Below are 14,155 nucleotides of genomic sequence, written 5' to 3'. Positions count from 1 at the left end.
GACCTCAAGTCTGAAGATGCTTCCTAAAACCCAAGTGCATTATTACAGATTTTAAGACTGCACAACGCCACTGCCAGTGTACTTCTTTTCTATGACACCCACCAGTAAACACTTCCCTTTTCCAACCCTGCATTTCAATGCCCTAGACCAGCAGCTGTTGAAGCTTAAGATGCATTTTTATACATTTTTCACAATTTTGATGGTTCTAAGCACGAGTATATTTGATGATTCTAAGCATCATAGCATACTTCCAATTTCCAAAGGACTAAAATCATACAGAAAGAGCATTTTTAGGTTCAATTTGCAATAAATGAATACATCCCACTTCATTGTTTCTTGAAGCAAAGCAAAATTGCTTCGCCACAGCTCAAAATCCAAAGACATTTGACATTTCTATATATGGCATCTAGTTCGTGAGTGAAAACTCACACAGAAAAAATGAAAAAAAAAATAAATTCAAAGCTCAGGTCTAATTACCTGTTTAGCCCAAAAACTAGGGGGAAAACCCTACTCCTTCCAGTTAGAATAGAACCTATTCCCATTAGATTTCCGAACGTAGTTGATTGCAATAGCTAAGCCAATACTCAACTCCTCCAAACCAAAACGGCAAAACCCAAAAACTTCCAAGCCTTCACATTCTACAAATGTATACACACTATTTACATGCAACTAAAAGTTGAAGACCTACTCCTGTTAAAAACCATTATTCAACACCGCCTAAAACTCTCCTTAGCTCAGATTTCTGTTCTGCAGTTAGCCTTGACGGGTACTTGACATCTAATTTGATCCTCAAATTACCCTTCCTCCCAGGTTCTTTCGAGATAGGCATTCCTTCATTTGGAACAACAACGTCAGCACCAGGCTTGGTGATATCAGTCAGTGGGATCATAAGGTTCCTCCCATCCAGGGTAATCAGGTCAAGCGTCTTACCAGTGAGGGCTTCCAGTAGTGTAATCTCCTGGTTGACAACAAGATCATTACCATCTCTCTTATAAAGAGCATGTGGCTTCTCCTCTATCACAAAAATAACATCTGCAGGAATTATACCAGGCTCCTCATTACCCTTCTCAGGGAATGTGATCTTTGTGCCCCTCTTCCAACCAGGTTTTATTTCGATAGTCAATATCTCCTCCAGAGTCCCCAACTTACTGCAAGAAAGTAGCTCAGCGTTAGGCCAAAGTAACAGTAGGAAGCATTCATGCAAATAACACCAGAAAAGTAAAGATCATTAACAAAAGTGAATAGAAACAGACTAATACACTGACTAGACGTAATGCCATGAAATGAAAAGGTTAGTTTTTTCATACCTCAAAATTGATAATGCTACAAGAATTCATGATTAATTATTCAGTTATTCTACTTCTCTAGATGATCTTGAAAATCTCTTAGATAGCCTACAAATAGCAGTGTGTTTTAACAGCAAAGACAAAAAGAGCAGGGACCCTTGCTTCAATGCATATATTGTCTTGCAAGCCACAAAAGAAATCAAGGAGATGAATACCGCTTGGTAGTGAAAAGAAAAGGAAATATAGAGCCTACATTTTCTAACATGCACAATCCCCAAACCCGCCTCATGAGGACAAGTAAAACTTAAATGTTGTTAACTAACACGCATAGCTCTTTCTCATCTTAAATTACTATGTTGATCTTCTTCTGCAAACTTTCTTGGATATTTTATTTTCCATTACATCATTTCTGCATAAATATACTATAAAAAAATCATCTAAATCTACGACATATTATAAGAGAATAACTATTAAATTAGTGCCAAATTACACACTCCATTTACGTAAAGGAAGAAATAGAATTGATCCTATCAACTTCTGAGATGTATGAAAAAACTTTAGTTACAATGGCTAAATAACACCTCAGGTAAATCAATTTTGGTGTCCAAGTCTGTGAAAATGCGTTGTTGGCTGTAATGCCCAAGATTTCAGAAGGGAATATATAAGAGTGAAAACTGTTAGCAGCATGACCAGAGACTGTCCAATGTAAGTAGATAATCACATTATTTTTTGGAGGGGCAGAGGGAGGGCGTGAGGTGTTGTTAGGAGGGAAGGAGACGGGATGGCGGTCTTCATCCATAATTCAGAAGAGAAAAATGTATCTTAGCTTCATACTTCAGAAAATTTAATTTGCAAGCAGCATTTACTCATTGTACTTCTGGATTTGCAAATTACTGCAGGACCAAACAAGGTGGCTTTTGGTTTGGATAATAAGCAATTATCTATGCTAATCCAGAAGGAGGATTGGACATGTTACCATAATCCATAAATAGGAAGAGGTTGGTGGGGGTTGAAATATGGGATGGGCAAGGGAATGTTATGGTCATTTACCTCATTAAACCATTCTCATCCCTGAATATGCTCCTTGCTTGAAAATCTAACACATTATTCAACTCCCAGAATCTTTGCTTTAGACACAAATGTCCTTGCTACTGCATCTTTAGGCCTAAAAGAGATAAGCTACCACAGGATTTAGAAAGTGAGTTTATAGAGGAGATTCAAGGGATTTTAAATAGGTTCACTGGTAAACATTTTCTCTATTCCCGAACAGGCGTCCTCAATAACAACTTATACCTGAAAAGCAATAGCAAAACAGTGGTGCAGTAAGCTGTGAATTTCCAATATTTGATGACCCTTAACAGGAATTGCCTTATTGTACAATTGGAGGACAGTATGGCTTGAACTTAAGAACTCTAACCATGCCACAAGACCTAAAGTGACAGCGCCTAACAAATTTAATACAAAACATAATTAGATACTTCATATGGTCACTAAAGAAACAGAATAACTTTCCTTCCTCATGTCAACGATGCAAGGCAATGAACCCCAACAGCTTTGATTTAAGTAATAAGAGAAATGGCTTCAGTGGATCAGTATTCATGGAGAACACCTCAATATATTTTCTGAGTAGAATCTTCAAGCATATACATACCATCTTCTAAATCAAGAAATTTAATCAAAAGAAAAAGAAATCCTACAGAACACATTATCCCGTTCACACTGAGCAAGTACTAACTTTTTTAGGGAAAGTAACTTAATGACTCACACCCCTCAGGTCGCATGCAAGTAGCATATAGCTCAACTCCAATAAAATTACTCGTAAAATAGCAAAAACATCCCATTCGCTTTGCAGCTTATATGAAACAACTAAACATAAACTAGCAATGGGTGCCATTGACCAACAAAAATATCCCATGTCATTATCAAGCAAAATTCTCATCTTGTCAATAACATAAACTTAACCCCAATCAAACTGTTAAGTGAAAAATCAAAGTAAAAGGTATCAATATCCTAATTTCATTTACCCAAAAATGTTCAAATTTAAAAGAGAAGAAAAAAGAAGAGCTTACCCTGAAGGGTCCAAAACCTTCCTGGAAAGCCTCATTTTTCTCTTGGAACCTTTATAAAGCTCTTCCAAGCTACAAGGCAACACATTTTCCACCGCAGTCGCTTTCCTCATTTCTACATTACTACTACTGCTGCTACTACTCCCATAACCATTATTATTCCTAAAATACCCTTCTCTAAACCCTCTGTTTCCCCTTCCACCAGCTCCTCCACCGTTGGCTTCCGCCCCAAACAGCTCCTCATAAATGTCTTCAGCATCCCTCGGATTAAAGCGAAACGACCCCGTATTGGGCTGCTGCTGTCTCTGATTATTATTATTATTACTATTGTAGTAATGCCCCCCTCCGCGCGGATTAGACGCGGACGGGGACGGTACCGTGGAAGAGAAAGAATGGCTGGCGGAAGAAGAAGAAGGCGGGAATTGTCCGGATTTAAGAGCCTCCTCGCCGTAAAGATCATAGATCTGACGTTTTTGCGGGTCGGACAAAACATCGTAAGCTTCGGAAATAAGCTTGAATTTGGCTTCGGCTTCGGGTCGTTTGTAGGAAGGGTTCTTGTCGGGGTGCCAAATCATGGCAAGCCTCTTGTAAGCCTTCTTGAGATCCTCGTCGGTGGCGTGGCGGTTCACTTTGAGAATATTGTAATAATCGACGCCCATGGTTGGGAATCTTGGGGGGAAGGTAACGGAAAAGGGTGGGAGAAGAAAACAGAAGAGTGTGAAAAGTGAAGGAGGATTTGACGGTTAGAAAAACGGAAAGAAAATAATATTATTATTAATAATAATATCATTTCATGGGTGGGGCCTACACGAATAACGTGCTGCTAACTACTTGGGATTTTCTAGATATGCTGTGGCATTGATATTTTTGGGCCTACCACTCAAAGTCCATTTTTTTATTTTATTTATTGTCTGAAGTTAAAATTATTTTCCTAAATCAATATATTTAATACAAGTCTCGTGATTTTATGAGGTAGTATTATTTTATATAGATAATTTTTTTTTAAATTGCGAACGACGTCCTTTCTTAATTTATTGGTCAAAAGTTTCGACCGCTTTCTTAAGTAATAACTTATTTAGTATTTAGGATATAAAACCATAATTAGATGAAGTCAAGAAAATATATTTCCATAACAATCAATCAAGTATTGAATTAATATTTGAATATTTGACTCATTAATTAATGCATTATCTTCTACTAAAAACGTAAAAGTTAAATTTCTCTCCTCTAATTATAAAAAAAAATACTGAACTAATTTCTTAACTTGTATATAATGCACAAAGTTTAAATAAATAGAAAATATACAATAATTTCAAGTGACTTATATAACAAAATAAAATAAAATAAAGCAATTTCTTCCATTATATATTAAAATATGGGTTTTTAGGTTTTTTTTTTAACTTTTTATCTCAAAATCAAATCCCAAGAAGGTTGTACTCTATATTCATACATGTACCTCAAAATTTGAAGAACGTAATTAATATTGATCATTTGAAAACAAAATTAATAAGTTACTATTAATGGCAAACAAACAGCAACAAAGTCATTTTTTGTATAATTATTTTTGATGTAATGTTTAAAAAACTTTGAATTATTTAAAAACATTTAAATAATTTTTTTTATTATATTACATTTAATTAAGTTATTATATTTTTATTTTAAGTCAAATAAGTTATTAAAATTAATGATTGGTTAATTATCATTATTTTAAATATCCATTGTAATTTTATGTCCATATGACACTAAAGTGACACTGACGTGAAAAATAAAAAATATTATATATTTATATAATTATGTCACATTAATATATTATGCTATAATTTATTATGACATGTTAATATGTTACATTAATATCAAATTAATATCATGTGGCATAATGATATGAGCATATAGTATAAGAGTTTTTTTGACTAAGTCAATCGTTAGTTATAAGAGTTTATTTGATTTAAAATAAAAATATAAGAGTTTATTCAATTCAAAATAAAAATATAATGATTTCATTAGACGCAATAAAAGTATAAAAATTTACTTGAATTTTTTAAAATAATTTAATTTTTTTTAAAAAAATATTATGCTATTACTTTTTGATAACTTGATAGCAAATTTAGGAATTAAATTCTTTTAACTATAAAGACCAATTCTTGTATCCTTGTGGGAAAATTATATGTTTTGCGGGGGTCACGTGTATGTAGATTAGGAATCTAATATAATAATATAAGTTTTGGCCTTGCTCTCGGCTTAAACGTGTCTTCCGCATTGTCTTTACTCAATCCAATGTGGATATTATATATTTCTTTCTATATTTTGTTTTTATATGTATTTAAATTTTGTTTTTGTATTTTCACAAATAAAATCATTTGGCTATTTAAAAGTTTTTTATTTAGGTTCTGTTTTGACGTAAAATATTATTTAGACAACGTTTTTAAAATTTATACTTATTTGAAAAGTAAAAAAATTATTTCAGATATAAAATATTTTACAGGTTAATAGGTTAAATTATCTATTAACCACGTAATATAGCTTAGGCTTTTAAGAAGTGCAAGACATTTCCAAAGAATAGAAAATTGCCCTTATTTAATGTTTAACTTAAAATATTAATATTTAACTTAAAATTTTTTTAACTTTAAATATTAATATTTAAATTGCTCAATTCTATTAAAATTAAAAAAAAAGTAATGAAATCATTCAATGCAATTAATATTTTTATTTATAAATTGAATAAATCTTGTTAACAATTATAATAAAAAATATTTCATTAATTTTCATTTGATAAATACACATTTATAAATATAGGTTTTGGATGTTTTGCAAAATTGATGAATATTGATATTTTATAATGTTATAGCAAAAATTATAAGATGGAATTTTTTTTTAAATTAGTACTTATTTTTATTATAATATGTAGTTAAATGCTTAGAAAAATATCATTATTGATTTTTTTCATTTTTATTTGCATTCTTAATTTTAATGTGCAAACCAAATGTTACCATTATTTTATAATCAATTCCTATTTACCATTTTAACAATGAACTAACTTCATCAGTAATGGTGGAAAATATTTTCCACAAGATGATTCAAACAATAAAATTTTTTTTAATAATTTATCCAAATAACAAAAAATATTATATTTTTCTGTAAAATATTTTAGAAAGAAAATATTTTCCCCAACAAGTTATTTTTCAGTTGTCAAATGAACCTTAATTTAAAAAGTTAAAAGAGTTAATTTATTAAAATAAATATGGTTTTGATTGATTTGATTAATTATAACTTATTTAAGAAATACAATATTAGTATTTGACAAATTCTAACATTGATAGAATGTTACAATTATTAACTTTTAAAACATGGTTATTTTTATATTTTAAACAAAATGATATTTAATTTTTATGTGATAACAAATATATTGATTTTGAAACTCTAATGAATAAGGATTGTTGAGTAAAATTATACTCAACATTGATATTAAATTACTAATTATAGTCCCTTTAATAAAAAAAAACTAATTATAGTATCTAATATAAATATATAATAGATAGACAACAAAGGAAATATTCCTTCGTCAATAGCTTACTCTTGTGGATAACTTAATCTAGAGCCACGTCAATTAATAATGTGTTTAATTTGATTTGATCATTAATATAAAATATTTATTTTAACTAAATTAATCACATTTATTTATTTTAATTATCTAATATTTTTGCTATTTATGAGCTATTTACAATTAATTTGGTCATTAAATATAAAAATCAAAATTTAAATAGAAAAGCTCATTAATACTGAATATTTTCCGTATCTTGTTCAGACAAACAAAGCATATAAATTTGCTAGAAGGTCTAATACTTAGAAAACCCTAAACTGTTTAGAAAATTTTAAATAGGTTTTTATTCTTTTATTACATTTAATCAAATCTTTATATTTTTATTTTGAATAAAATAGATTCTTATAATCAATGGTTGAGTAACTGTTGTTAATCATAATGTCATTTGTCACGACCCAAACCCGAAGGTCTATGATTGACGCCTAAGCCTAGCTAGCAAGCTCACTAGACCGGAGCAAGTCTCAGAGTTCCCAACCATATAACACATAGTTGAGGGATTTCATAATCAAATGTTCATAATAAAACAAAATATAATATAATATACCTAGCATATAATTCATACAAGTATTCAAAAGCCATACATTGGCCATCAAATCGGGTTTGTACATAACAATCTTTATACAATTCAAATGGCACATCGTGCCTGACATATTTTACGAACTAATTAGACTAAAAGGCAGAAGGCCCATATAGACTCAGCGGAGTGACATAATGGGAGGGAGACTTACCGGATGCTAATTATGTGTTCGTCTAATCAACGATAGTTGGCAGATAAGCCCATAGCTTCTCTTATCTACACATGGTACAATAAAGGGGTAAGTCACCTAATACTTAGTAAAAGGATGTTGTCATAACATAATATTTCACATATAAATTATATATCAAGACCTCTCTAGCCATAATACATTCATATTCAAACATCTCCAATTCAAAAAGTGCGACGATCATTCTAATATCCTACATGCACAACTCATCATATTAAACCTTGATGGAATACATCTTAACGACATATTGTATTTTAACAATCTCCAAGTTTCATGTCCTCACATCAAATCATATTAATTCCAAGCTTATCTTTAAGCCATTATCATCAAACTAGGCTTCATAGGCACACCTTAGTTGTTGAGCCCAATCTCAAATCTCATTTACATATGGTTTGCTTATCTCAAAGCTTTTCATCAAATATCATTCACAGTTAGTCAGCACAATTTCATATTCAAATTAAATCATGATATACTCGATGCATGTCATCATAGTCAAACGAAATAAAATAAGTGGTCCTTTCCTGGACATGGTCAAATCACTCACGCTGGTTAATCAATGGAGAAACAAATCATGTGTAGGGCTGATTCTCCGTTTAGTGTCGAAGCAACTGGTGGAGAACAAACTATGCATTCACCGAAGCAACGGGTGAAGAATCAGAGTCATTGATCGGAATAATCTCCCGACGATTTACATCACCCAAAGTATTCTCAAATTGGTGGCACCAAATCATTGTAGGCAAAAATCACAAGCGAGACTAATACCACAGTCCCTTCTTACCACCATCTTTGCAAGCACACATATAGTCACAACACATGTGACTCCACTCAACTTCAAATCAAATCAATGTCTGGAATTTATTCCTTGGACGGAACACATATCCACAACTCAGGCCATCGTGCTTGTGACATTCCAAATGCCCATATGAAATCATATTCAAATTCAACGAGCTTTAGTCATCTCTAAGCTCGGCATAATTTTAAGTGCCTTCAAATTTATAAGACATCATTAAACAAAACATAATAAAGCTATAGGCCCCTATGCCTTTAACCCCACATGGATATTCATCATACTCAATCCAATCAATTGCGGGTTAACGACCTTATGCATTTTCTCAAATCAACCATGAATACGTGGGTGTTTATGCATATATTATGTCCATAAGTAATCACGACCCTTCGGCCTCATGTATTTTATGTCACTCAATCATTGTGCCATTAACCCAAATACATTTTGTGCCATTAACCTAAATGCATATCGGGTCATATACCTACTTGGCAGCCCATTCATCATAATTCGGTATAGTCTTTAATCCATAATTCATATCACACTATGTGTATGCCTCTTGCTTTAAGTCCTACATACTGTGGGTTCTAACACAATGCCACCTTATGGCTTACCACAACTCAAACAAACACAAATTTCTTATCTTAGATAACTAATTAGCCTATGCATCCTCATCTAGGCACGCAATCATATTTGTTCTCTAGCCTAGGCATATACCTTTAGGCACACACATATACATATATATACATTGTTAAGAATTTTAAGAATATGGTGCCTTGGAAATCAAGTATATTCTCATGTTTAATTTCATTTAATTTATTTGTAATGAAAGAACATTTTGATAATAAGCGTAGAGTTTGTTTTAAGTAAGCATTCATTATCTAGTTATTAAGGTACCATGATTCTATTGAGATATTAAAATACATTTGTACAAAGAGTCATGTATAGAAGACATGTATTTTAATTGAATCTAAAAATTATTCATAACCATATAATAAAGCTAGTCACTTTAGTATGTTAAGGTTGTAATGTCCAAATTACTTCCAGCGAAACGAATGTAATTCATTTCAAAGGGATAATGAATTTCAAATTATCAAAATGGTTCACTTTGATTAATGATACTGTAATATGAACTAGAATCATATAAGAATCAAATATAAGTTTAACCATTACTTAAATCATGACCTCATACTTATGTATTTGCTTATAATAGAATCAAAATCCTGATAGATAGTGGACTTGTGTTTAATCACCGTATAATCTTTAATATACCATGAGCATGATCATCATAAAGCATTGATCTAGACTCCGTATGTTGAAATTATAATCAAGATAAACAACAAAGAACATATATCTAAATAATGGGGTTTATAACATTAACATCACTTCTAGTGATTTCAGAAACATTGGTGATTAATCTGGGCCTAGTGAATTGATGAATTAGCTACTCATTATATATAGATACTCAAATGATTAGATCTAGAGTATTGAATTACTAATTGGATGAAATTTGAAACTAAGGGACAAAATTGATATAAAAGGTAAAACGGTAAATTCACCTTTTGTCATTGGATGGTTATAAGGGTTCACAACATAAGATTTACAATTGGATAACTAATAATTAATATCAAGTATTGAATTATTTCTTGTAATTATAGTTGATCCCCATGTGCAGCCATGAATCTACAGTGTAGTGATTTAATGGTTAATAAGCTTGAATTATTTTTAATAAGATTATGAATAATTCTAAGTTTATTAGAGCTTGGAATATCCATGTCCAAATAGATTCTCCACTTAGCTTTGTAGAATTTAACTTATTTAAGTTGGAATGCATGTTTTATTTAATTAATTAAATTATGTACAAAAATGGTAGCTTTAAAGTTTTGTCTTAATTTAGATAAGAAAACATATTATGTCTTAATTTAGACAAAATAACATGTTTGTCTTAATTTAGACAAGAAATTATGTTTGGTCTTAACTTAGACAAGAAAAGATGTTTGTCTTAATTTAAGACAAGAAAAATATTTTTTGTCTTATTCTAGACAAGAAAATATATTTGTCTCAATTTAGATAAGATAATATATTTTTGTCTTAATTAAAGACAAGAGTTGTCTTAAATTAAGATAATGCTAAGAGAATTCTTGCAAAATGAATCTAAACATCCATGTTGATAAAATGTTACTTCATGTTTGACTATCATTCTTTTATGTATTATTAATTCTTTTTAAATGAAAATAGTTAATAATAAAATAAGAGTTATTATTTAACAAGAAGATTTATTTTATCAAGAACTCTAAATGATAATTAAAGAATTAAATTATTTATTTTTAATTTTAATTTTGATAATTATGGAGTATGTTTGATGCTTCCATAACTCTAAATGGATGGTCAAGATTGATTCAAAAATATTTGATATTAATTAAACTTTTGAGGCAAGAGTTTTAATAAAAGAAAAGAGATTTAAAGGGAAGAAACGTACGTACTTTTCTTGAAAATGTTTCAACCGTCTCTTCTCCCTTCCTCTTAACTTTGCCATGTCTTTTTTCCTCTTTCCCATTCTTGGCTAAATTTTTTGAAAGAAAAATAGCCATTAATTTTTAGAAAAAAAGAAAGACAAAATTGATTGCCATCTTGTAGTCTAGCATTCCATTCCTTATCCACTCAAGGTTCAAGTTGAAAGCATTCTTGAAGAGTAAGTTGTAAACTTGTTTAGTCGAAAAATCAATCATTAGTATGACGGTGTCCAAAAATAAGAATATAAAAAACAAGGTATGTTTTTTTTTCTTACTTAATAGATTCTTAGTTTTAGAATGTGATTATGTTCCTTATAATAAGAATGATCTACATTTTCCCTTGTGTAATTGGATTGCTTGCTTCCTTTATAAAAGAAAATTTTTGAAATCCATGCTTTACACAATCATATCAATCCACTTAGATCCAATTCCAACATACATATCAATTCTCTAGCCTAGGCATTCTCATCTAGGCATATACAGAACATTTACGTACAATAGCAATGCATACATTATGCGAGACGCATCACATGCATTTAATTAAATCCCACTTACCTTGACAATCAGAGGCACGTCGCAATCAAGCTCAACTTTTAGCTTTAGCTGTCCTTTAGCTCACAAACACATCAATAACCTCCACTTTCCCCTTGAACAAATTAAAACATCACAAAAATGTTTATTTCCTAACTTTCAATAATATCCTAACTTTTCAAAAATGCCCAAATTCAATATATATGCTCATTCCTCCAACAAATGAGCTAAATCCTTACCTTAGAAGCTGGGTTGCCCAAATCTAAGTTCAAAATCTCTAATAAACTCAAAGGGAGAAAATTTGACCAAATCTGAATATATTTAGGTTCGAGGTTATTAACTGATTAAATTGAAAACTAATCTATAAAAACATGTAATGTTACCTTCAGATTGATTTCCAAGCTTGGATCTAGCTCAAATAGGCTCTAAATGCCATTTAAGGGCTTAAGGTTTTGTATGGATAGAAAAAGAAAGAGAAAAAAGAGAGGGTGAGGGCTTGTGCAGGAGCTGATGCCCTGACCCTTTTTTTATTTTTGCCTTTGCCCGGTGATGTATCAATACATTCTTAATGAATTTCCTTCAAATCTATCAATATATGAAGCCATGTATACATTCCTAAAAGCATTCAGATTACTCTCTACCTAAAATGTATCGATAAATTTAGGAATTTACCAATTTTTTCTCACATAATGTCCCCTGCTTCAAATCTATCAATACAGTTAGACAATGTATCAATAGATGTTCATCCTACCAAGAATGTATCAATATAGTTGTTAATGTATCAAGTCATCTTTCCCTCAAATCTATTGATACATGAAGCCATGTATCGATACATTGTACTCAGATTGCTCTCTACTTAAAATGAATCAATAGATTTGGGAGTCCACTGATATTTTTCCCACATAATGTCCTCTACATCTAATCTATCTATATATTTAGACAATGTATCAATAGATGTGCATCCTACTAAGAATGTATCAATACATTTGTTAATGTATCAATACATTCTATTCAAATTACTTTCTGCCTAAAATGTATCAATGGATTTGGGAGTCTAGCGATACTTTTTCCCACATAATGTCCCCTACTTCTACTATATCGATACATTTAGATAATATATCACTAGATGTTCATCCTACCAAGAATGTATCAATACATTTATTAATGTATCGATACATCTTTCCCTCAAATCTATCGATACATGAGGCCATGTATTGATACATTTTATTCAAATTACTCTAACTAAAATGTATTGATAGATTTGGGAATCTGTCAATACTTTTTCCCACATAATGTCCTCTGCTTCAAATCTATCGATACGTTGTCCAAATGTATCGATAGATGTTCATCCTACAAGAATGTATCAATACATTTGTTAATGTACCGATACATCTTTCCCTCAAATTTATCGATACATGAAGCTATGTATTGATACATTCTATTCATATTACTCTCTGCCTAAAATGTATCAATAGATTTTGGAATCTATCTATAATTTTTCCCACATAATGTCCCTTGCTTCAAATTTATTGATACATTTAGACAATGTATTGATAGATGTTTATCCTACCAAGAATGTATCAATACATTTGTTAATGTATCAATACATCTTTTCCTCAAATTTATCGATACATGAAGCCATGTATCAATACATTTTATTCATATTGCTCTCTGCCTAAAATGAATTGATAGATTTTGGAATCTATCAATAATTTTTCCCACATAATGTCCCTTGTTTCAAATTTATTGATACATTTAGACAATGTATCGATAGATGTTTATCCTACTAAGAATGTATCAATACATTTGTTAATGTATTGATACATTTTGCCTAGATTGCACCTTTTCTGTACTCCAACTTCCAAAAATCCAAACTTTAACACCGTAAAATCATTTCTTGTTTAAGTCATACTTCAAAATGACTATCTTAACTCATAATCCTCATTCATATACTTAAACACACAATTAAATGTCAATCTAAACTTCAAAATTCAAGATTTATTTCCCATTCTTTAAATTTTTGGCTAAGTCTTAAGGTTTTGTGCTTTAAGTGCCACAATTATCATTCCTATCTCAACTCATCAAGAATGCTCAATATCAAAGCATGTACTCATCATGTAGATCCAAATCCTTATTATGCTCTATGTCACATAGTAGACAAATCAAAACTTAGTATAATTTTCATTAAACATAATATTTATAAAAGTTTATGTGCCAAACATATACACAACATTATTTTGAGCCTTCGCATGTTCATATATCATATTATTAGAATCCTCAATGTACACTGAAATTCAAAGTCTTTCTCTATAAACCACAATAGCTCATATGTATGATCTACAAACATGTACATCAAGTTTCAAGTTTACTATCAAATCACTTGGCCAACATCACATTTAGGCCATATCAAAAATCAGGGGTGTAACATCATCTGTATGCTTTATAACATGTAATGTTGACAGATAACATGTAATTGATTCTTATAACATGTAATATTTACATGACATGTTGATATATCATAATGGATCGTAACATGACATTTTTCACCTATAATGTGAATTAACATTTTGACTAATGGTAATTAGTAGATTGTTAATTATAAAAACCTATTTA

General features: G+C 30.7%; 1 protein-coding gene across 2 annotated transcripts; it reads right to left on the bottom strand.

The window, feature by feature from the left end:
- Nucleotides 1-245: 245 nt before the first annotated feature.
- On the bottom strand, nucleotides 246-4,106 carry LOC110418663 (DNAJ heat shock family protein). Of its 2 annotated transcripts, XM_089783734.1 has the most exons (3): nucleotides 3,356-4,106; nucleotides 1,048-1,148; nucleotides 791-958 (listed from the first exon to the last, which is right to left on the bottom strand). In XM_089783734.1, the coding sequence occupies exons 1-3, from the start codon at nucleotides 4,009-4,011 to the stop codon at nucleotides 927-929; spliced, it is 789 nt and encodes a 262-aa protein (XP_089639860.1). In that variant the 5' UTR covers nucleotides 4,012-4,106; the 3' UTR covers nucleotides 791-926. The 2 variants fall into 2 exon arrangements, with proteins under 2 accessions (XP_021287121.1, XP_089639860.1); XM_021431446.2 differs by having other exon boundaries at nucleotides 246-1,148; nucleotides 3,356-4,105.
- Between the last annotated feature and the right edge of the window lie 10,049 nt (nucleotides 4,107-14,155).

This window comes from Theobroma umbraticum, unplaced genomic scaffold, assembly GCF_002168275.2.
Source record: "Theobroma umbraticum cultivar Fairchild unplaced genomic scaffold, ASM216827v3 scaffold_50.0, whole genome shotgun sequence".
NCBI lineage: Eukaryota > Viridiplantae > Streptophyta > Magnoliopsida > Malvales > Malvaceae > Theobroma > Theobroma umbraticum.
Note: the sequence above shows the minus strand (reverse complement) of the source record. Positions and strands in the feature narration are given on the sequence as shown.